The 20,386-nt window shown below is 39.4% G+C and overlaps 1 protein-coding gene, 3 long non-coding RNA genes and 18 other non-coding genes across 23 annotated transcripts; all 22 read left to right on the forward strand.

Moving 5' to 3' along the window:
* The first annotated feature begins 48 nt into the window (after positions 1-48).
* On the forward strand, positions 49-1,097 carry LOC149618932 (uncharacterized). The gene is made up of 2 exons (XR_016375348.1): positions 49-177; positions 242-1,097. It is a non-coding gene; the product is annotated as an uncharacterized LOC149618932 (long non-coding RNA).
* Positions 903-1,100, forward strand: LOC149618933 (U2 spliceosomal RNA). The gene has a single exon (XR_016375652.1). It is a non-coding gene; the product is annotated as a U2 spliceosomal RNA (small nuclear RNA).
* A 234-nt stretch (positions 1,101-1,334) lies between these two features.
* On the forward strand, positions 1,335-1,453 carry LOC149618934 (5S ribosomal RNA). The gene has a single exon (XR_016375681.1). It is a non-coding gene; the product is annotated as a 5S ribosomal RNA (ribosomal RNA).
* Positions 1,454-2,194: 741 nt separating this feature from the next.
* Positions 2,195-2,313, forward strand: LOC149618935 (5S ribosomal RNA). The gene has a single exon (XR_016375629.1). It is a non-coding gene; the product is annotated as a 5S ribosomal RNA (ribosomal RNA).
* Positions 2,314-2,443: 130 nt separating this feature from the next.
* On the forward strand, positions 2,444-3,422 carry LOC149618936 (uncharacterized). The gene is made up of 2 exons (XR_016375352.1): positions 2,444-2,501; positions 2,566-3,422. It is a non-coding gene; the product is annotated as an uncharacterized LOC149618936 (long non-coding RNA).
* On the forward strand, positions 3,228-3,425 carry LOC149618937 (U2 spliceosomal RNA). The gene has a single exon (XR_016375653.1). It is a non-coding gene; the product is annotated as a U2 spliceosomal RNA (small nuclear RNA).
* A 234-nt stretch (positions 3,426-3,659) lies between these two features.
* Positions 3,660-3,778, forward strand: LOC149618938 (5S ribosomal RNA). Its single transcript, XR_016375631.1, has one exon. It is a non-coding gene; the product is annotated as a 5S ribosomal RNA (ribosomal RNA).
* A 741-nt stretch (positions 3,779-4,519) lies between these two features.
* LOC149618939 (5S ribosomal RNA) lies at positions 4,520-4,638 on the forward strand. The gene has a single exon (XR_016375633.1). It is a non-coding gene; the product is annotated as a 5S ribosomal RNA (ribosomal RNA).
* Positions 4,639-4,870: 232 nt separating this feature from the next.
* LOC149618940 (uncharacterized) lies at positions 4,871-6,295 on the forward strand. 2 transcript variants are annotated; one of them, XM_089854916.1, is made up of 3 exons: positions 4,871-5,159; positions 5,337-5,524; positions 5,612-6,295. In XM_089854916.1, exons 2-3 carry the CDS (start codon positions 5,344-5,346, stop codon positions 5,989-5,991), a joined length of 561 nt encoding a protein of 186 aa, XP_089711042.1. In that variant the 5' UTR covers positions 4,871-5,159; positions 5,337-5,343; the 3' UTR covers positions 5,992-6,295. The 2 variants fall into 2 exon arrangements, with proteins under 2 accessions (XP_089711042.1, XP_089711041.1); XM_089854915.1 differs by having other exon boundaries at positions 5,337-6,295.
* Positions 6,296-7,076: 781 nt separating this feature from the next.
* LOC149618941 (5S ribosomal RNA) lies at positions 7,077-7,195 on the forward strand. Its single transcript, XR_016375634.1, has one exon. It is a non-coding gene; the product is annotated as a 5S ribosomal RNA (ribosomal RNA).
* A 130-nt stretch (positions 7,196-7,325) lies between these two features.
* On the forward strand, positions 7,326-8,304 carry LOC149618942 (uncharacterized). The gene is made up of 2 exons (XR_016375350.1): positions 7,326-7,383; positions 7,448-8,304. It is a non-coding gene; the product is annotated as an uncharacterized LOC149618942 (long non-coding RNA).
* LOC149618943 (U2 spliceosomal RNA) lies at positions 8,110-8,307 on the forward strand. Its single transcript, XR_016375654.1, has one exon. It is a non-coding gene; the product is annotated as a U2 spliceosomal RNA (small nuclear RNA).
* Positions 8,308-8,541: 234 nt separating this feature from the next.
* Positions 8,542-8,660, forward strand: LOC149618944 (5S ribosomal RNA). The gene has a single exon (XR_016375660.1). It is a non-coding gene; the product is annotated as a 5S ribosomal RNA (ribosomal RNA).
* A 741-nt stretch (positions 8,661-9,401) lies between these two features.
* LOC149618945 (5S ribosomal RNA) lies at positions 9,402-9,520 on the forward strand. Its single transcript, XR_016375661.1, has one exon. It is a non-coding gene; the product is annotated as a 5S ribosomal RNA (ribosomal RNA).
* A 913-nt stretch (positions 9,521-10,433) lies between these two features.
* On the forward strand, positions 10,434-10,631 carry LOC149618946 (U2 spliceosomal RNA). The gene has a single exon (XR_016375655.1). It is a non-coding gene; the product is annotated as a U2 spliceosomal RNA (small nuclear RNA).
* A 234-nt stretch (positions 10,632-10,865) lies between these two features.
* Positions 10,866-10,984, forward strand: LOC149618947 (5S ribosomal RNA). The gene has a single exon (XR_016375662.1). It is a non-coding gene; the product is annotated as a 5S ribosomal RNA (ribosomal RNA).
* Positions 10,985-11,713: 729 nt separating this feature from the next.
* LOC149618948 (5S ribosomal RNA) lies at positions 11,714-11,832 on the forward strand. The gene has a single exon (XR_016375663.1). It is a non-coding gene; the product is annotated as a 5S ribosomal RNA (ribosomal RNA).
* Positions 11,833-12,745: 913 nt separating this feature from the next.
* Positions 12,746-12,943, forward strand: LOC149618949 (U2 spliceosomal RNA). The gene has a single exon (XR_016375657.1). It is a non-coding gene; the product is annotated as a U2 spliceosomal RNA (small nuclear RNA).
* A 234-nt stretch (positions 12,944-13,177) lies between these two features.
* LOC149618950 (5S ribosomal RNA) lies at positions 13,178-13,296 on the forward strand. The gene has a single exon (XR_016375665.1). It is a non-coding gene; the product is annotated as a 5S ribosomal RNA (ribosomal RNA).
* Positions 13,297-14,037: 741 nt separating this feature from the next.
* LOC149618951 (5S ribosomal RNA) lies at positions 14,038-14,156 on the forward strand. Its single transcript, XR_016375690.1, has one exon. It is a non-coding gene; the product is annotated as a 5S ribosomal RNA (ribosomal RNA).
* A 946-nt stretch (positions 14,157-15,102) lies between these two features.
* LOC149618952 (U2 spliceosomal RNA) lies at positions 15,103-15,300 on the forward strand. The gene has a single exon (XR_016375658.1). It is a non-coding gene; the product is annotated as a U2 spliceosomal RNA (small nuclear RNA).
* Positions 15,301-15,534: 234 nt separating this feature from the next.
* Positions 15,535-15,653, forward strand: LOC149618953 (5S ribosomal RNA). Its single transcript, XR_016375667.1, has one exon. It is a non-coding gene; the product is annotated as a 5S ribosomal RNA (ribosomal RNA).
* The last annotated feature ends 4,733 nt before the right edge of the window (positions 15,654-20,386 follow it).

The following is a 20,386-nucleotide window of genomic DNA, read 5'->3' on the forward strand; positions in this document are numbered from 1 at the left end:
ATGCTTTTAAATTCCAGTAGATTCGTTTTTTATCAGGTCTGGAAAAGCGAGGCTATGCATTCCTTTACAATTGTTTACGCAAATGGCTCTTAATTTGCTATGAGCTACTTCGGTAGGTGCTTGTATCTGTGGGACGAAATATGTAATTTTCATGGGATCGTAACGTTGTATGTACTGGTCTGTGTTACTTTTACCTCTTTGTTTTATTGATTTTTCACGATTTTAGAAGTTTGTATTTTAGGCACTACTAGATGGCGACACTTTCGCCGAAAAAACATTTATATACAAGACTTTGAAACTTGGGTAAATTTCATAGGCATCTGCGGTAGAAATTTGACCATTTTAATTTTCACGTGATCCAAAAAAAGGACGGGCTAATCCCGTTTTTTTGAGAGATCCGACTATGGTTTATGATAATCGATTATTCTGCGATTGTTTTCAAATAACTGAATATTTTTTGAAAAGTTCCACTAGATTATTTTTTTTTAATTCCAGTAGATGTTTTCAAATCCAGTAGTTTATTTTTAATTTCAGCGGATGAATTACTTTTACGCTTTCAATCTCATTCTTAGTGAAATGAAGTTCCAGATCTGGAAGACCCGCAACCGAATGCTCTTCGACCACAAATTCGAGACGGCCAATATTGTCAGGGAACGCCTACGAAGCAATATACTAAGTAGAGCTCATTACGATATCCAACGTCTAACAGATCAAGACTACACATCCAAATGGTGTTCAGAAAAATGCCATGTAATCCAAAAAATTGTTGTGCCAAATGAAAAGCCAAAACTTATTTTATTATTTTAATATTTATTAGAAATTTTACTCTCTAAACGATGACTTTTATAGTTTTAATTTTATAATGTCTTTAAAGAGCTCTCTACACTCTTAACTTAATCATAAAACCTATCAAAGCGTAGAGTTGTAACGCCATTTGTTTTGACTTATCTGTTCTTATCAGCTTAAAATCTGATACGGGTCCCATTGGGGCCCAAGATATTAAACTTATTTTTGAACGGCGGCGGAGAGTTCGGGGCTTGCTCCACCTCCGCCACGGGTTGGCCCGGTATTGCAGTACCTCCGGGATCGGCCCACTTCCTTAAATAAAACAAAATCAAACACACATATCCTAACTACCATCGATTTGCAGCAATCAAATTTGCCGTTCTTCGCATCTCACAATGAATTTGGATTGCGTCGTTGTTACTCGGGGAAGGAATTTGATATTTATACTATTTTAAATGCAGCAAATGAATAATATTTTTGCGAAGGGCTTCTATATAGTTTGACACTATTCGTTTAGTTTTAAATTGGAATTTTGAGCGAATTCTGTCGGCAACGGTCATATCACGCTGAATACACCGGTTCTCGTCCGATCACCGAAGTTAAGCAGCGTCGAGCGCAGTCAGTACTTGGGAGGGAGACCACCTGGGAACACTGCGTGCCGTTGGCTCTTTTTATTTAATATTTTTAAATTCCAGTAGATTACTTACGGAACCGTAAGGTCGGAATTAATTTAAGCTCATGACTATTTCTCTGTTTAATACATCTCTACCAGTCTGTGTTATTCAAAGTTTAAACAATTTTTTATGATAGTAACAGAGAGTATCTTAGCCACTCCTAGATGCCGACACTTTCGCCGAAAAACGTGTATAGTCAAGGTTTTTACATTGCTAAGATTGTTTAAGCAGTTATAAATTTTTTAAATTCCATATGAACTCCTCGTCTTTTGCAAGAAAATATTTTTGGACCAAAAGAGCGCATTTGTACACAATTTATTTTTTTTGATTATTTCGAACTGCCTGGCTATTTCTTGGGTTAGTTCCTGATCTCAGAAACCTTCTTCCCACAGAGATTGGAATAAAAGTTTCGCTATATGGTATACGGGCTTAGTAAACCAATGGGGTCAAATATTTAACGTGCCGCGCCTAAAATGAAGCGTTTATATATATTTTCTAGGTATAATTTTTATTTTTTTCACTAACTTGAAAGCTCGATAAGGCTCGAAACCCGATTTTTGGCTAAACCAGAAAGCTCGAGAGCTCGGTAAAAAAATCAAAGCTCGGCTCGAAGCTCGGTAAGAAAAAATTTTCAAGGCCCGAGGTCGGCTCGAAACTTAAAATTAAGGGCTCTTACACCCCTACTATAGTTTAAACTGTTTAGTTTTAAATTTGAATTTGGGATTCCTTTCATCGGCAACGGCCATATCACGCTGAATACACCGGTTCTCGTCCGATCACCGAAGTTAAGCAGCGTCGAGCGCAGTCAGTACTTGGGAGGGAGACCACCTGGGAACACTGCGTGCCGTTGGCTCTTTTTATTTAATGCTTTTAAATTCCAGTAGATTCGTTTTTTATCAGGTCTGGAAAAGCGAGGCTATGCATTCCTTTACAATTGTTTACGCAAATGGCTCTTAATTTGCTACGAGCTACTTCGGTAGGTGCTTGTATCTGTGGGACGAAATATGTAATTTTCATGGGATCGTAACGTTGTATGTACTGGTCTGTGTTACTTTTACCTCTTTGTTTTATTGATTTTACACGATTTTAGAAGTTTGTATTTTAGGCACTACTAGATGGCGACACTTTCGCCGAAAAAACATTTATATACAAGACTTTGAAACTTGGGTAAATTTCATAGGCATCTGCGGTAGAAATTTGACCATTTTAATTTTCACGTGATCCAAAAAAAGGACGGGCTAATCCCGTTTTTTTGAGAGATCCGACTATGGTTTATGATAATCGATTATTCTGCGATTGTTTTCAAATAACTGAATATTTTTTGAAAAGTTCCACTAGATTATTTTTTTTTTAATTCCAGTAGATGTTTTCAAATCCAGTAGTTTATTTTTAATTTCAGCGGATGAATTACTTTTACGCTTTCAATCTCATTCTTAGTGAAATGAAGTTCCAGATCTGGAAGACCCGCAACCGAATGCTCTTCGACCACAAATTCGAGACGGCCAATATTGTCAGGGAACGCCTACGAAGCAATATACTAAGTAGAGCTCATTACGATATCCAACGTCTAACAGATCAAGACTACACATCCAAATGGTGTTCAGAAAAATGCCATGTAATCCAAAAAATTGTTGTGCCAAATGAAAAGCCAAAACTTATTTTATTATTTTAATATTTATTAGAAATTTTACTCTCTAAACGATGACTTTTATAGTTTTAATTTTATAATGTCTTTAAAGAGCTCTCTACACTCTTAACTTAATCATAAAACCTATCAAAGCGTAGAGTTGTAACGCCATTTGTTTTGACTTATCTGTTCTTATCAGCTTAAAATCTGATACGGGTCCCATTGGGGCCCAAGATATTAAACTTATTTTTGAACGGCGGCGGAGAGTTCGGGGCTTGCTCCACCTCCGCCACGGGTTGGCCCGGTATTGCAGTACCTCCGGGATCGGCCCACTTCCTTAAATAAAACAAAATCAAACACACATATCCTAACTACCATCGATTTGCAGCAATCAAATTTGCCGTTCTTCGCATCTCACAATGAATTTGGATTGCGTCGTTGTTACTCGGGGAAGGAATTTGATATTTATACTATTTTAAATGCAGCAAATGAATAATATTTTTGCGAAGGGCTTCTATATAGTTTGACACTATTCGTTTAGTTTTAAATTGGAATTTTGAGCGAATTCTGTCGGCAACGGCCATATCACGCTGAATACACCGGTTCTCGTCCGATCACCGAAGTTAAGCAGCGTCGAGCGCAGTCAGTACTTGGGAGGGAGACCACCTGGGAACACTGCGTGCCGTTGGCTCTTTTTATTTAATATTTTTAAATTCCAGTAGATTACTTACGGAACCGTAAGGTCGGAATTAATTTAAGCTCATGACTATTTCTCTGTTTAATACATCTCTACCAGTCTGTGTTATTCAAAGTTTAAACAATTTTTTATGATAGTAACAGAGAGTATCTTAGCCACTCCTAGATGCCGACACTTTCGCCGAAAAACGTGTATAGTCAAGGTTTTTACATTGCTAAGATTGTTTAAGCAGTTATAAATTTTTTAAATTCCATATGAACTCCTCGTCTTTTGCAAGAAAATATTTTTGGACCAAAAGAGCGCATTTGTACACAATTTATTTTTTTTGATTATTTCGAACTGCCTGGCTATTTCTTGGGTTAGTTCCTGATCTCAGAAACCTTCTTCCCACAGAGATTGGAATAAAAGTTTCGCTATATGGTATACGGGCTTAGTAAACCAATGGGGTCAAATATTTAACGTGCCGCGCCTAAAATGAAGCGTTTATATATATTTTCTAGGTATAATTTTTATTTTTTTCACTAACTTGAAAGCTCGATAAGGCTCGAAACCCGATTTTTGGCTAAACCAGAAAGCTCGAGAGCTCGGTAAAAAAATCAAAGCTCGGCTCGAAGCTCGGTAAGAAAAAATTTTCAAGGCCCGAGGTCGGCTCGAAACTTAAAATTAAGGGCTCTTACACCCCTACTATAGTTTAAACTGTTTAGTTTTAAATTTGAATTTGGGATTCCTTTCATCGGCAACGGCCATATCACGCTGAATACACCGGTTCTCGTCCGATCACCGAAGTTAAGCAGCGTCGAGCGCAGTCAGTACTTGGGAGGGAGACCACCTGGGAACACTGCGTGCCGTTGGCTCTTTTTATTTAATATTTTTAAATTCCAGTAGAAAACTTACGGAACCGTAAGGTCGGAATTAATTTAAGCTCATGACTATTTCTCTGTTTAATACATCTCTACCAGTCTGTGTTATTCAAAGTTTAAACAATTTTTTATGATAGTAACAGAGAGTATCTTAGCCACTCCTAGATGCCGACACTTTCGCCGAAAAACGTGTATAGTCAAGGTTTTTACATTGCTAAGATTGTTTAAGCATAGCCAACTAGATTAGATAAAGCCCGTGCATACCCAGAAATTTCTTCTCTAAACTGGCATTTTAAGAACGCCAAGAGTGGCCGCAAGGTAGCGTATTATGGACTATGAATGATGACGTACGTCGACGACGATGACGTAGTATGCGCAGAAGAGCATGAATTTTATAAACAGAGCGGCTCACCAATTTAATTTTTTTTAACGGATGTCGGGCGGGCAGCTCGGCCACCACGGGTCCGCGGCACGGGTCCGTTTACTTTTCGACAAAATAAACGTTAAATATACAGGTAAGAATTAATTTTAAAGTAAAAATTTGTTTATCTACGTTTTAGGTTCAAATATATATATTTTAAAATTTTAAATACGTTATCCTAGACATCCTGAGCGAAAATTTACGATATAGTCTAGGGCCTTGGTCTTAACCTTGAATGCATTTTTATAAATGGTTTTAAAATTTCTTTCAGTATTAAAATGGTTTATTGCTTTGTTCCAACTTGTAAAAGTAATGATTGGAATAAGAAGGAAGGCCGAAGTTTCCATAGAATCCCGAAAAAGGATGTTGACAGAAAGAAGTGGCTTGTTGCAATATTTGGAGTAGATCATGATGAGAGGAACGATGAAAATTTACACAATTCAGGCGCAAGAGTTTGCAGTGATCATTTTAAGCCATCTGATTTTAGCATTTCAACTACAAGAAAATCTTTACTGACATTTGCTATTCCATCTGTATTTCCCAAAGCTGTCACTGAAAGCCATTCATGCGAACTAAGTAAAGAACAGACAATGGAATCTCACGAGAAAAGAAATACTCAAATAAACAGATCACCATTATCAGGAATCATCAATGAAACTAACCAAGAAAATCTTCATTTTCAATCTAATTCTAATGGAAATCCATATTTATCTCCTCCTAAGAAAAAAAGGTCTCTCGAATTAGTACAGTGTCAAAATGTTGAAGAAAAGTCAGACTGTGATAATATTAATCAGTATTCAACTCCAAGGAAAGAAACATTAACTCCTGTGAAAGCTTCAAATAGTACAAAAGTCAGATATGCAAGTTCCTATTTTTTTTTTAATATTTCTGTGATAAATAAATTTAATTGCTGTAAAGTGAGTTGAAATAGTCAAAAGCAATATTGACGTGATTAAACATTATTCCTATCAATTGCTATTATATGCAAGTTTTTTTTCAAATTTTGGTGATAAATAAATGTATTTTTCATAACTAAGTTTTAATAGTCAAAAGCAATATTAAAGTGATTAAAAATTGTTTCTATCAATTGCTATGATATGCAAGTTCTTTTTTTAAATTTTGGTGATAAATAAACGTAGTTTTCATGACTAAGTTTTAATAGTGTAAAGCAATATTTAAGTGATTAAAAATTGTTCCTATTTGAAAATAAAGCTTTGCTTTAAACCTTAATCATGAGTACTTTTTATTTAAATATATTTGGTGTTCAATTTCAATTTTCAATATAAAAATAAATTATAGGACTTACATTTATCACTTTATAGACAGCCCCTTAATAAGTTTTTCGAATTTCAACATTTATGACCGACCCCCGAAACTCATAGTCCATAACACGCCATCGAGCGACCTACCGGAGAACTAAAACTAGGCAAGGAGTATGTAAAATATCTCCCCCTCTCCAGCAGGCATGCACGGGCTTTGACTAATCTAGTTGGCTATGGTTTAAGCAGTTATAAATTTTTTAAATTCCATATGAACTCCTCGTCTTTTGCAAGAAAATATTTTTGGACCAAAAGAGCGCATTTGTACACAATTTATTTTTTTTGATTATTTCGAACTGCCTGGCTATTTCTTGGGTTAGTTCCTGATCTCAGAAACCTTCTTCCCACAGAGATTGGAATAAAAGTTTCGCTATATGGTATACGGGCTTAGTAAACCAATGGGGTCAAATATTTAACGTGCCGCGCCTAAAATGAAGCGTTTATATATATTTTCTAGGTATAATTTTTATTTTTTTCACTAACTTGAAAGCTCGATAAGGCTCGAAACCCGATTTTTGGCTAAACCAGAAAGCTCGAGAGCTCGGTAAAAAAATCAAAGCTCGGCTCGAAGCTCGGTAAGAAAAAATTTTCAAGGCCCGAGGTCGGCTCGAAACTTAAAATTAAGGGCTCTTACACCCCTACTATAGTTTAAACTGTTTAGTTTTAAATTTGAATTTGGGATTCCTTTCATCGGCAACGGCCATATCACGCTGAATACACCGGTTCTCGTCCGATCACCGAAGTTAAGCAGCGTCGAGCGCAGTCAGTACTTGGGAGGGAGACCACCTGGGAACACTGCGTGCCGTTGGCTCTTTTTATTTAATGCTTTTAAATTCCAGTAGATTCGTTTTTTATCAGGTCTGGAAAAGCGAGGCTATGCATTCCTTTACAATTGTTTACGCAAATGGCTCTTAATTTGCTACGAGCTACTTCGGTAGGTGCTTGTATCTGTGGGACGAAATATGTAATTTTCATGGGATCGTAACGTTGTATGTACTGGTCTGTGTTACTTTTACCTCTTTGTTTTATTGATTTTTCACGATTTTAGAAGTTTGTATTTTAGGCACTACTAGATGGCGACACTTTCGCCGAAAAAACATTTATATACAAGACTTTGAAACTTGGGTAAATTTCATAGGCATCTGCGGTAGAAATTTGACCATTTTAATTTTCACGTGATCCAAAAAAAGGACGGGCTAATCCCGTTTTTTTGAGAGATCCGACTATGGTTTATGATAATCGATTATTCTGCGATTGTTTTCAAATAACTGAATATTTTTTGAAAAGTTCCACTAGATTATTTTTTTTTTAATTCCAGTAGATGTTTTCAAATCCAGTAGTTTATTTTTAATTTCAGCGGATGAATTACTTTTACGCTTTCAATCTCATTCTTAGTGAAATGAAGTTCCAGATCTGGAAGACCCGCAACCGAATGCTCTTCGACCACAAATTCGAGACGGCCAATATTGTCAGGGAACGCCTACGAAGCAATATACTAAGTAGAGCTCATTACGATATCCAACGTCTAACAGATCAAGACTACACATCCAAATGGTGTTCAGAAAAATGCCATGTAATCCAAAAAATTGTTGTGCCAAATGAAAAGCCAAAACTTATTTTATTATTTTAATATTTATTAGAAATTTTACTCTCTAAACGATGACTTTTATAGTTTTAATTTTATAATGTCTTTAAAGAGCTCTCTACACTCTTAACTTAATCATAAAACCTATCAAAGCGTAGAGTTGTAACGCCATTTGTTTTGACTTATCTGTTCTTATCAGCTTAAAATCTGATACGGGTCCCATTGGGGCCCAAGATATTAAACTTATTTTTGAACGGCGGCGGAGAGTTCGGGGCTTGCTCCACCTCCGCCACGGGTTGGCCCGGTATTGCAGTACCTCCGGGATCGGCCCACTTCCTTAAATAAAACAAAATCAAACACACATATCCTAACTACCATCGATTTGCAGCAATCAAATTTGCCGTTCTTCGCATCTCACAATGAATTTGGATTGCGTCGTTGTTACTCGGGGAAGGAATTTGATATTTATACTATTTTAAATGCAGCAAATGAATAATATTTTTGCGAAGGGCTTCTATATAGTTTGACACTATTCGTTTAGTTTTAAATTGGAATTTTGAGCGAATTCTGTCGGCAACGGCCATATCACGCTGAATACACCGGTTCTCGTCCGATCACCGAAGTTAAGCAGCGTCGAGCGCAGTCAGTACTTGGGAGGGAGACCACCTGGGAACACTGCGTGCCGTTGGCTCTTTTTATTTAATATTTTTAAATTCCAGTAGATTACTTACGGAACCGTAAGGTCGGAATTAATTTAAGCTCATGACTATTTCTCTGTTTAATACATCTCTACCAGTCTGTGTTATTCAAAGTTTAAACAATTTTTTATGATAGTAACAGAGAGTATCTTAGCCACTCCTAGATGCCGACACTTTCGCCGAAAAACGTGTATAGTCAAGGTTTTTACATTGCTAAGATTGTTTAAGCAGTTATAAATTTTTTAAATTCCATATGAACTCCTCGTCTTTTGCAAGAAAATATTTTTGGACCAAAAGAGCGCATTTGTACACAATTTATTTTTTTTGATTATTTCGAACTGCCTGGCTATTTCTTGGGTTAGTTCCTGATCTCAGAAACCTTCTTCCCACAGAGATTGGAATAAAAGTTTCGCTATATGGTATACGGGCTTAGTAAACCAATGGGGTCAAATATTTAACGTGCCGCGCCTAAAATGAAGCGTTTATATATATTTTCTAGGTATAATTTTTATTTTTTTCACTAACTTGAAAGCTCGATAAGGCTCGAAACCCGATTTTTGGCTAAACCAGAAAGCTCGAGAGCTCGGTAAAAAAATCAAAGCTCGGCTCGAAGCTCGGTAAGAAAATATTTTCAAGGCCCGAGGTCGGCTCGAAACTTAAAATTAAGGGCTCTTACACCCCTACTATAGTTTAAACTGTTTAGTTTTAAATTTGAATTTGGGATTCCTTTCATCGGCAACGGCCATATCACGCTGAATACACCGGTTCTCGTCCGATCACCGAAGTTAAGCAGCGTCGAGCGCAGTCAGTACTTGGGAGGGAGACCACCTGGGAACACTGCGTGCCGTTGGCTCTTTTTATTTAATGCTTTTAAATTCCAGTAGATTCGTTTTTTATCAGGTCTGGAAAAGCGAGGCTATGCATTCCTTTACAATTGTTTACGCAAATGGCTCTTAATTTGCTATGAGCTACTTCGGTAGGTGCTTGTATCTGTGGGACGAAATATGTAATTTTCATGGGATCGTAACGTTGTATGTACTGGTCTGTGTTACTTTTACCTCTTTGTTTTATTGATTTTTCACGATTTTAGAAGTTTGTATTTTAGGCACTACTAGATGGCGACACTTTCGCCGAAAAAACATTTATATACAAGACTTTGAAACTTGGGTAAATTTCATAGGCATCTGCGGTAGAAATTTGACCATTTTAATTTTCACGTGATCCAAAAAAAGGACGGGCTAATCCCGTTTTTTTGAGAGATCCGACTATGGTTTATGATAATCGATTATTCTGCGATTGTTTTCAAATAACTGAATATTTTTTGAAAAGTTCCACTAGATTATTTTTTTTTAATTCCAGTAGATGTTTTCAAATCCAGTAGTTTATTTTTAATTTCAGCGGATGAATTACTTTTACGCTTTCAATCTCATTCTTAGTGAAATGAAGTTCCAGATCTGGAAGACCCGCAACCGAATGCTCTTCGACCACAAATTCGAGACGGCCAATATTGTCAGGGAACGCCTACGAAGCAATATACTAAGTAGAGCTCATTACGATATCCAACGTCTAACAGATCAAGACTACACATCCAAATGGTGTTCAGAAAAATGCCATGTAATCCAAAAAATTGTTGTGCCAAATGAAAAGCCAAAACTTATTTTATTATTTTAATATTTATTAGAAATTTTACTCTCTAAACGATGACTTTTATAGTTTTAATTTTATAATGTCTTTAAAGAGCTCTCTACACTCTTAACTTAATCATAAAACCTATCAAAGCGTAGAGTTGTAACGCCATTTGTTTTGACTTATCTGTTCTTATCAGCTTAAAATCTGATACGGGTCCCATTGGGGCCCAAGATATTAAACTTATTTTTGAACGGCGGCGGAGAGTTCGGGGCTTGCTCCACCTCCGCCACGGGTTGGCCCGGTATTGCAGTACCTCCGGGATCGGCCCACTTCCTTAAATAAAACAAAATCAAACACACATATCCTAACTACCATCGATTTGCAGCAATCAAATTTGCCGTTCTTCGCATCTCACAATGAATTTGGATTGCGTCGTTGTTACTCGGGGAAGGAATTTGATATTTATACTATTTTAAATGCAGCAAATGAATAATATTTTTGCGAAGGGCTTCTATATAGTTTGACACTATTCGTTTAGTTTTAAATTGGAATTTTGAGCGAATTCTGTCGGCAACGGCCATATCACGCTGAATACACCGGTTCTCGTCCGATCACCGAAGTTAAGCAGCGTCGAGCGCAGTCAGTACTTGGGAGGGAGACCACCTGGGAACACTGCGTGCCGTTGGCTCTTTTTATTTAATATTTTTAAATTCCAGTAGATTACTTACGGAACCGTAAGGTCGGAATTAATTTAAGCTCATGACTATTTCTCTGTTTAATACATCTCTACCAGTCTGTGTTATTCAAAGTTTAAACAATTTTTTATGATAGTAACAGAGAGTATCTTAGCCACTCCTAGATGCCGACACTTTCGCCGAAAAACGTGTATAGTCAAGGTTTTTACATTGCTAAGATTGTTTAAGCAGTTATAAATTTTTTAAATTCCATATGAACTCCTCGTCTTTTGCAAGAAAATATTTTTGGACCAAAAGAGCGCATTTGTACACAATTTATTTTTTTTGATTATTTCGAACTGCCTGGCTATTTCTTGGGTTAGTTCCTGATCTCAGAAACCTTCTTCCCACAGAGATTGGAATAAAAGTTTCGCTATATGGTATACGGGCTTAGTAAACCAATGGGGTCAAATATTTAACGTGCCGCGCCTAAAATGAAGCGTTTATATATATTTTCTAGGTATAATTTTTATTTTTTTCACTAACTTGAAAGCTCGATAAGGCTCGAAACCCGATTTTTGGCTAAACCAGAAAGCTCGAGAGCTCGGTAAAAAAATCAAAGCTCGGTAAGAAAAAATTTTCAAGGCCCGAGGTCGGCTCGAAACTTAAAATTAAGGGCTCTTACACCCCTACTATAGTTTAAACTGTTTAGTTTTAAATTTGAATTTGGGATTCCTTTCATCGGCAACGGCCATATCACGCTGAATACACCGGTTCTCGTCCGATCACCGAAGTTAAGCAGCGTCGAGCGCAGTCAGTACTTGGGAGGGAGACCACCTGGGAACACTGCGTGCCGTTGGCTCTTTTTATTTAATGCTTTTAAATTCCAGTAGATTCGTTTTTTATCAGGTCTGGAAAAGCGAGGCTATGCATTCCTTTACAATTGTTTACGCAAATGGCTCTTAATTTGCTATGAGCTACTTCGGTAGGTGCTTGTATCTGTGGGACGAAATATGTAATTTTCATGGGATCGTAACGTTGTATGTACTGGTCTGTGTTACTTTTACCTCTTTGTTTTATTGATTTTACACGATTTTAGAAGTTTGTATTTTAGGCACTACTAGATGGCGACACTTTCGCCGAAAAAACATTTATATACAAGACTTTGAAACTTGGGTAAATTTCATAGGCATCTGCGGTAGAAATTTGACCATTTTAATTTTCACGTGATCCAAAAAAAGGACGGGCTAATCCCGTTTTTTTGAGAGATCCGACTATGGTTTATGATAATCGATTATTCTGCGATTGTTTTCAAATAACTGAATATTTTTTGAAAAGTTCCACTAGATTATTTTTTTTTAATTCCAGTAGATGTTTTCAAATCCAGTAGTTTATTTTTAATTTCAGCGGATGAATTACTTTTACGCTTTCAATCTCATTCTTAGTGAAATGAAGTTCCAGATCTGGAAGACCCGCAACCGAATGCTCTTCGACCACAAATTCGAGACGGCCAATATTGTCAGGGAACGCCTACGAAGCAATATACTAAGTAGAGCTCATTACGATATCCAACGTCTAACAGATCAAGACTACACATCCAAATGGTGTTCAGAAAAATGCCATGTAATCCAAAAAATTGTTGTGCCAAATGAAAAGCCAAAACTTATTTTATTATTTTAATATTTATTAGAAATTTTACTCTCTAAACGATGACTTTTATAGTTTTAATTTTATAATGTCTTTAAAGAGCTCTCTACACTCTTAACTTAATCATAAAACCTATCAAAGCGTAGAGTTGTAACGCCATTTGTTTTGACTTATCTGTTCTTATCAGCTTAAAATCTGATACGGGTCCCATTGGGGCCCAAGATATTAAACTTATTTTTGAACGGCGGCGGAGAGTTCGGGGCTTGCTCCACCTCCGCCACGGGTTGGCCCGGTATTGCAGTACCTCCGGGATCGGCCCACTTCCTTAAATAAAACAAAATCAAACACACATATCCTAACTACCATCGATTTGCAGCAATCAAATTTGCCGTTCTTCGCATCTCACAATGAATTTGGATTGCGTCGTTGTTACTCGGGGAAGGAATTTGATATTTATACTATTTTAAATGCAGCAAATGAATAATATTTTTGCGAAGGGCTTCTATATAGTTTGACACTATTCGTTTAGTTTTAAATTGGAATTTTGAGCGAATTCTGTCGGCAACGGCCATATCACGCTGAATACACCGGTTCTCGTCCGATCACCGAAGTTAAGCAGCGTCGAGCGCAGTCAGTACTTGGGAGGGAGACCACCTGGGAACACTGCGTGCCGTTGGCTCTTTTTATTTAATATTTTTAAATTCCAGTAGATTACTTACGGAACCGTAAGGTCGGAATTAATTTAAGCTCATGACTATTTCTCTGTTTAATACATCTCTACCAGTCTGTGTTATTCAAAGTTTAAACAATTTTTTATGATAGTAACAGAGAGTATCTTAGCCACTCCTAGATGCCGACACTTTCGCCGAAAAACGTGTATAGTCAAGGTTTTTACATTGCTAAGATTGTTTAAGCAGTTATAAATTTTTTAAATTCCATATGAACTCCTCGTCTTTTGCAAGAAAATATTTTTGGACCAAAAGAGCGCATTTGTACACAATTTATTTTTTTTGATTATTTCGAACTGCCTGGCTATTTCTTGGGTTAGTTCCTGATCTCAGAAACCTTCTTCCCACAGAGATTGGAATAAAAGTTTCGCTATATGGTATACGGGCTTAGTAAACCAATGGGGTCAAATATTTAACGTGCCGCGCCTAAAATGAAGCGTTTATATATATTTTCTAGGTATAATTTTTATTTTTTTCACTAACTTGAAAGCTCGATAAGGCTCGAAACCCGATTTTTGGCTAAACCAGAAAGCTCGAGAGCTCGGTAAAAAAATCAAAGCTCGGCTCGAAGCTCGGTAAGAAAAAATTTTCAAGGCCCGAGGTCGGCTCGAAACTTATAATTAAGGGCTCTTACACCCCTACTATAGTTTAAACTGTTTAGTTTTAAATTTGAATTTGGGATTCCTTTCATCGGCAACGGCCATATCACGCTGAATACACCGGTTCTCGTCCGATCACCGAAGTTAAGCAGCTTCGAGCGCAGTCAGTACTTGGGAGGGAGACCACCTGGGAACACTGCGTGCCGTTGGCTCTTTTTATTTAATGCTTTTAAATTCCAGTAGATTCGTTTTTTATCAGGTCTGGAAAAGCGAGGCTATGCATTCCTTTACAATTGTTTACGCAAATGGCTCTTAATTTGCTATGAGCTACTTCGGTAGGTGCTTGTATCTGTGGGACGAAATATGTAATTTTCATGGGATCGTAACGTTGTATGTACTGGTCTGTGTTACTTTTACCTCTTTGTTTTATTGATTTTTCACGATTTTAGAAGTTTGTATTTTAGGCACTACTAGATGGCGACACTTTCGCCGAAAAAACATTTATATACAAGACTTTGAAACTTGGGTAAATTTCATAGGCATCTGCGGTAGAAATTTGACCATTTCATAGGCATCTGCGGTAGAAATTTGACCATTTTAATTTTCACGTGATCCAAAAAAAGGACGGGCTAATCCCGTTTTTTTGAGAGATCCGACTATGGTTTATGATAATCGATTATTCTGCGATTGTTTTCAAATAACTGAATATTTTTTGAAAAGTTCCACTAGATTATTTTTTTTTTAATTCCAGTAGATGTTTTCAAATCCAGTAGTTTATTTTTAATTTCAGCGGATGAATTACTTTTACGCTTTCAATCTCATTCTTAGTGAAATTAAGTTCCAGATCTGGAAGACCCGCAACCGAATGCTCTTCGACCACAAATTCGAGACGGCCAATATTGTCAGGGAACGCCTACGAAGCAATATACTAAGTAGAGCTCATTACGATATCCAACGTCTAACAGATCAAGACTACACATCCAAATGGTGTTCAGAAAAATGCCATGTAATCCAAAAAATTGTTGTGCCAAATGAAAAGCCAAAACTTATTTTATTATTTTAATATTTATTAGAAATTTTACTCTCTAAACGATGACTTTTATAGTTTTAATTTTATAATGTCTTTAAAGAGCTCTCTACACTCTTAACTTAATCATAAAACCTATCAAAGCGTAGAGTTGTAACGCCATTTGTTTTGACTTATCTGTTCTTATCAGCTTAAAATCTGATACGGGTCCCATTGGGGCCCAAGATATTAAACTTATTTTTGAACGGCGGCGGAGAGTTCGGGGCTTGCTCCACCTCCGCCACGGGTTGGCCCGGTATTGCAGTACCTCCGGGATCGGCCCACTTCCTTAAATAAAACAAAATCAAACACACATATCCTAACTACCATCGATTTGCAGCAATCAAATTTGCCGTTCTTCGCATCTCACAATGAATTTGGATTGCGTCGTTGTTACTCGGGGAAGGAATTTGATATTTATACTATTTTAAATGCAGCAAATGAATAATATTTTTGCGAAGGGCTTCTATATAGTTTGACACTATTCGTTTAGTTTTAAATTGGAATTTTGAGCGAATTCTGTCGGCAACGGCCATATCACGCTGAATACACCGGTTCTCGTCCGATCACCGAAGTTAAGCAGCGTCGAGCGCAGTCAGTACTTGGGAGGGAGACCACCTGGGAACACTGCGTGCCGTTGGCTCTTTTTACTTGGTATGTGCGAAGAAATATTTAGTTTTTACGGGACCGAGAGGTTCGATTTTTTTTAGGCTGACAACTATTCTCTTTTTCATACATTCTAAGGGAGCGGTAGCTCCCTTAGATAAGGCCTGATGACGGCTTTAATGTCAAAAAAAAAAGAAAAGCCCCTGGGCTAACATCAGCCTTTTACTCATCATTTTGGGAAGTCCTTGGCTCGGTGGTAATATCTCTGTTCAACGAAATCCGTGAGTCCGGTTCCACGCCAGCTTCTATGAGGAAAGGGATCGTTACCCTCATCTGTAAAGACGAAACGAAGAAGGCGGAGGTGAATTCATGGAGACCAATAACCCTTTTGGACTTTGACCGTAAAATCTACGCCAAAGTTTTAGAAATGCGGCTCACTAAAGTTACTAACTCGCTCATCGGCAAGGGTCAATCATGTGGTGTCAAGGGCCGCGTACCGATGAGGAACCTTCTCTTCCTTCGAGACGCAATCACCCAGGCAGTCGAAAAGATGAACCCCGGCTATTTGCTGTCCCTCGACTTCAATAAGGCCTTCGATAGGCTGAGCCATGATTTTCTGTTCAAGTGCCTTCAACTATATAATATGGGCGACAGCTTCATTAATCTGATCAAAGGGATTTACCATGACAACACCAGCAGCATCCTCATAAGTGGCAATCTTACAACCGGATTTCAAGTCGGCAAGGGCGTTCGTCAGGGGTGTCCTCTATCCCCGGTCCTCTTCTGCTTATCCCTGGAAGTACTCTTGCAGGTTATCATGGAAAATCAAGTCATCCACCCACTAGCCCCCAAAGGCTTGATAAGCACGCTTGCAATCCCGAAGTATGTCGCCCACACGGATGACGTTAACGCACTATTAAAAGACATGGGCTCCGTCAAAGCGGCCCTGATTGAAGTCGACAAGTACTGCGCAGCCTCAGGAAGTATAATCAACACGACCAAATCTAAACTAATGCTGATCGGCGGAAACCACGACGACGCTCTAGGTCCGGACCCACCTCTAATCCCCACGCCCGGCCCGATAAAGATCCTGGGAATCCTTTTCGATAACTATGGAGTCCACAATTCTAACGTGGAGCGGTTTACAAGCAATTTTCGGGAGGCTTTCCTGCCGTGGGACGACATTGGATTGTCCTTCAGGGGAAGGATTCAGTTGGTCAATCAAGTGGCGGTACCGAGGCTTACCTGTCCTGTCCCGCTAGTCCGCTTCCCCGACAACATCCTGAAAGACCTACAGAAAATGATATTCAAGTTTATCTGGAATGATAAGCAAGAACTCATCTCAAGGGAAACTCTGTATCCTCCCACGTTCAGAGGGGGACTCGGTGTGCCAAACGTGAAAACAGAAATCCAGTCTTTGGCATTATCAAGGGTCCTAACGGCTATCAGAGATCGAGATCATGCCGTGTCGGAAACAATCGAATATCATATGTCTACGGCCTTTAAAACTATCTTTCACCAGGAATGGAATATCCTACGCACGAAAATTATAACGACATCAAAACCACGGCCATCCTGATCCAGAGAGTTCTCCAGAAACCCGAAGACTTCCTCAAAGCCTCCAACCAAAAACTGCGACAGACCCTTGCCAAAAAGGACCGCCCACGAGCTGTGGCACTCTTGCCGCACTTGAAATGGGACCAGATATTTAATCGTGCGTCTCTCGGCTACCTAGAGGGCTCCCGACGCGACTTCCAGTATAAGGTAGTACATGACGTTGTCCCTGTTGTGTTCCCGTTTAATGACAACGACTTATTGGTTAATTTAAATTCTTTATTGTGCTATAGTCCCCGACTGTCCATTCAAGAGTGACCCGATCTATGCGGGTTATCTCTCTTTTATCTCGTGTGCCCCTAGTGGCCATATTACATACTAATGTTACATCTGGTAAGTTATCACGTGACTAATTAAAATTACAACATCTTCCTTTTTTTTTTTATAATATTTAAAATCTAATTACAATGAAAAGTACTATCGTCTAGTGTTTCTTGCGTGTAATCTTTAAAGCGCGTAGGTGGAAACGTTATACGTCCGCTTCTCATAGTGTGTCTCTGGAGTCGCACATTGTTGAGTTGTCTTGCAGGATCGTTAGCGCGTGTTGTTGGAAAAGCTGGTGGAAGAGGCTTGTCTGGTTTTTGGATTTTATCGTGGATTGTAAAATCCTTCGTCGGATCAGCTTCTCTCGTCGGTTGTAGCGTGTCGTCGCTTATGGAGTTCCTGGTTTCTACTGACCCCGCCTGTTGTAGTAGTGATTCTCGGTCCAATTCTTGTTAAATGTTTTCCCGTGGTGTTTGTGTTGATGTAGCTGCTGTTGTCTTGGCCATGGATTTAGAAATTTTCCATGTGTTGAAAGGTGGATCGTTTGCAGGTCCCGATGCGCGTGTTGTTGGAAAAGCAGGTGGAAGAAGCTTGTCTGGTTTTTGGATTTTGTCGTGGATTGTAAAGTCCTTCGTCGGATCAGCTTCTCTTGTAGGTTGTAGCGTGTCGTGGCTTATGGAGTTCCTGGTTTCTACTGTCCCCGCCTGTTGTGGTTCCTGATCCAATTCTTGTTGAATGTTTTCCCGTGGTGTTTGTGTTGGTGTAGCTGCTGTCGTCTTGGCCATGGATTTATAAATTTTGCATATGTTGAAAGGTTGAGATGGGAATTTGTTATTGCGGGTTCCTGGTCGGCGTTGTCTGTCACCGGTCGGAGAACGCGTGTCACCGGTCGGAGAACGCGTGTCACGGGTCGGAGAACGCGTGTCACGGGTCGGAGAACGCGTGTCACGGGTCGGAGAACGCGTGTCACGGGTCGGAGAATGCGTGTCACGGATCATGCCCAAAAGGGTTTGCAATGCAGGTTTATCACTTAGTGGTGGCGGTGAAGTGATGGCCCGAATCCCTGCCGGTGTCAGAGTGTGTCCTATGTATGTAGTTTCCGAGAGGGCTAATTGAAGTTTCTTCCTGCTGAAGCGGAGCCCTGTTTGCAGGCCTTTCTCTAGGATTCATTTGAGCACGACTTTGTGGGATTCCATGTCCTTGGTAGCGATTAGGAAGTCGTCCTGGGAGATATGTATCTCCTGAAATTCTGATTTGGGGTATATTCGTTGTAATGCAGCCTGGCAAGCCTCAGACCTGGTGGCAATCCCCATAGGTAGTCGTAGGAATCGGTATTGACCCTCGGGTGTCGCAATTGTGCATAGTTTTGAGCTGGGCTCGTCTAGCTCGATTTGACAGAAGGCGCTTTGAACGTTCAGAACTGTGAAGACTTTTGTTCCATTCAAAGTTGCGAAGATTTCTTGCGAGGTGGGAACCGAGTAGGGTGTCCTTTTTATGACCTTGTTTAATCTTCTGGGATCCAGGCAGATTCCTACTTCGTCCCCCGCTTTTGGAACTACAACCATCGGATGGACCCAGTCGACTGCTTCCCAAACTGGGACTATGACGCCATTTTGTAAAAGTCTATCCAGTTCCTTCCTTACTGGTGTTTGAAAGGCAATTGGGATCTTGTGTGCCGGCGCGATGGAGGGTACTGCCCCCTGCTGCAGTTGTATCGAGTAAGTTCCTGGTATTTTCCCGATTTCTCCGAAAACCGTATGGTATTGTTGGATAAGTTGTTCCGGGGAAATCATCGTGAGTCCTGATGAGGAAACAGCGTGCGTAGTAGTGTGCATGGCATTGATCTTTCGCGGTGGAGGTCCTATCGGTTGACTATGATGTTCTATGAGTCCCAATTGAAGTGAGGCTGCGGCGCCTAATATGGGGGTGCGTTCTTCGGCTGAGACGTAGAACGGGAATATTCCAGCTGCAGCATGGGAAGTGCAGTGTAGATCTACGATGCCGATGATTGGTACAGTGTGGCCAGCATATGCCGTGACCGTATGTGTAGGATGTCGAAGCGGAAACCGTGATGGTATTGAGTCGAACATGGTTTTTGTGATAATATTGACCTGCGAGCCCGTGTCCAGCTTGAAAGTCGTCAATTGGTCGAGGAGGTATAGTTGATCGAAGATCTCGTCCTCTTTGTCTTTGTATTCCTTAGGCGTGGGAATTGGCTGGTTGGTGTGAAGGGTCAGGCCATAGCTGAGGTAGGCTAGTTGCTCGTAGTTGTCGCTAGGATTTGTGTCTAGAGTTTCGGCATCATCATCTTGAACTTCCTCCAGTACGTCAGTAATTCCGTATTCGGTTTGATTCGGATGTGTTTCAAAAAGTGCGTGTGTATTCCTGCATTTGACACACCAGTGTTCTTTGTTGTGGCAGGCTAGGCATTCTGAATAACGAGCGGGACATGGCCGTCCAATGTGAAAAGTCCCACAATTGGGGCAACTTGCATTTTGGTGAGTACGTTGCTGTAGTGAACGGTTGCTTTCTTCCCGAGGTAGCGGTTGAGGGGGATTGTAGTAACTCCGCCTAGGTTGATGGTTCCGGTGTGCCCGTGTTTGTTGGTGATAAGGTTGTTGTGTTGATGGGTCATGGTTATTCTGTCGCTCGGAAAATCTTTGGAATTTTTTCCGCCTCATGGCATCTACCCGTGCTGCTGCTGGAGGATTAATCTGGATCTTGTTGGCTGATCCCATGATTCCTGCTTGTATGCTTGATGTTTCTTCAGCCTAGCAAATTATTACTGCGGCGCTAAGGGTTAGATTTGGCTTCGCTAACAGTTCTTTCCGTAATTTTTCGTCGCGAATCCCCACGACAATGAGTGTCATTGTTAGAGTATCCGTCAGCATT

This window comes from Phalangium opilio, unplaced genomic scaffold (assembly GCF_054372755.1).
Source record: "Phalangium opilio isolate 3A_F unplaced genomic scaffold, DU_Popi_V2 ptg000209l_1, whole genome shotgun sequence".
NCBI lineage: Eukaryota > Metazoa > Arthropoda > Arachnida > Opiliones > Phalangiidae > Phalangium > Phalangium opilio.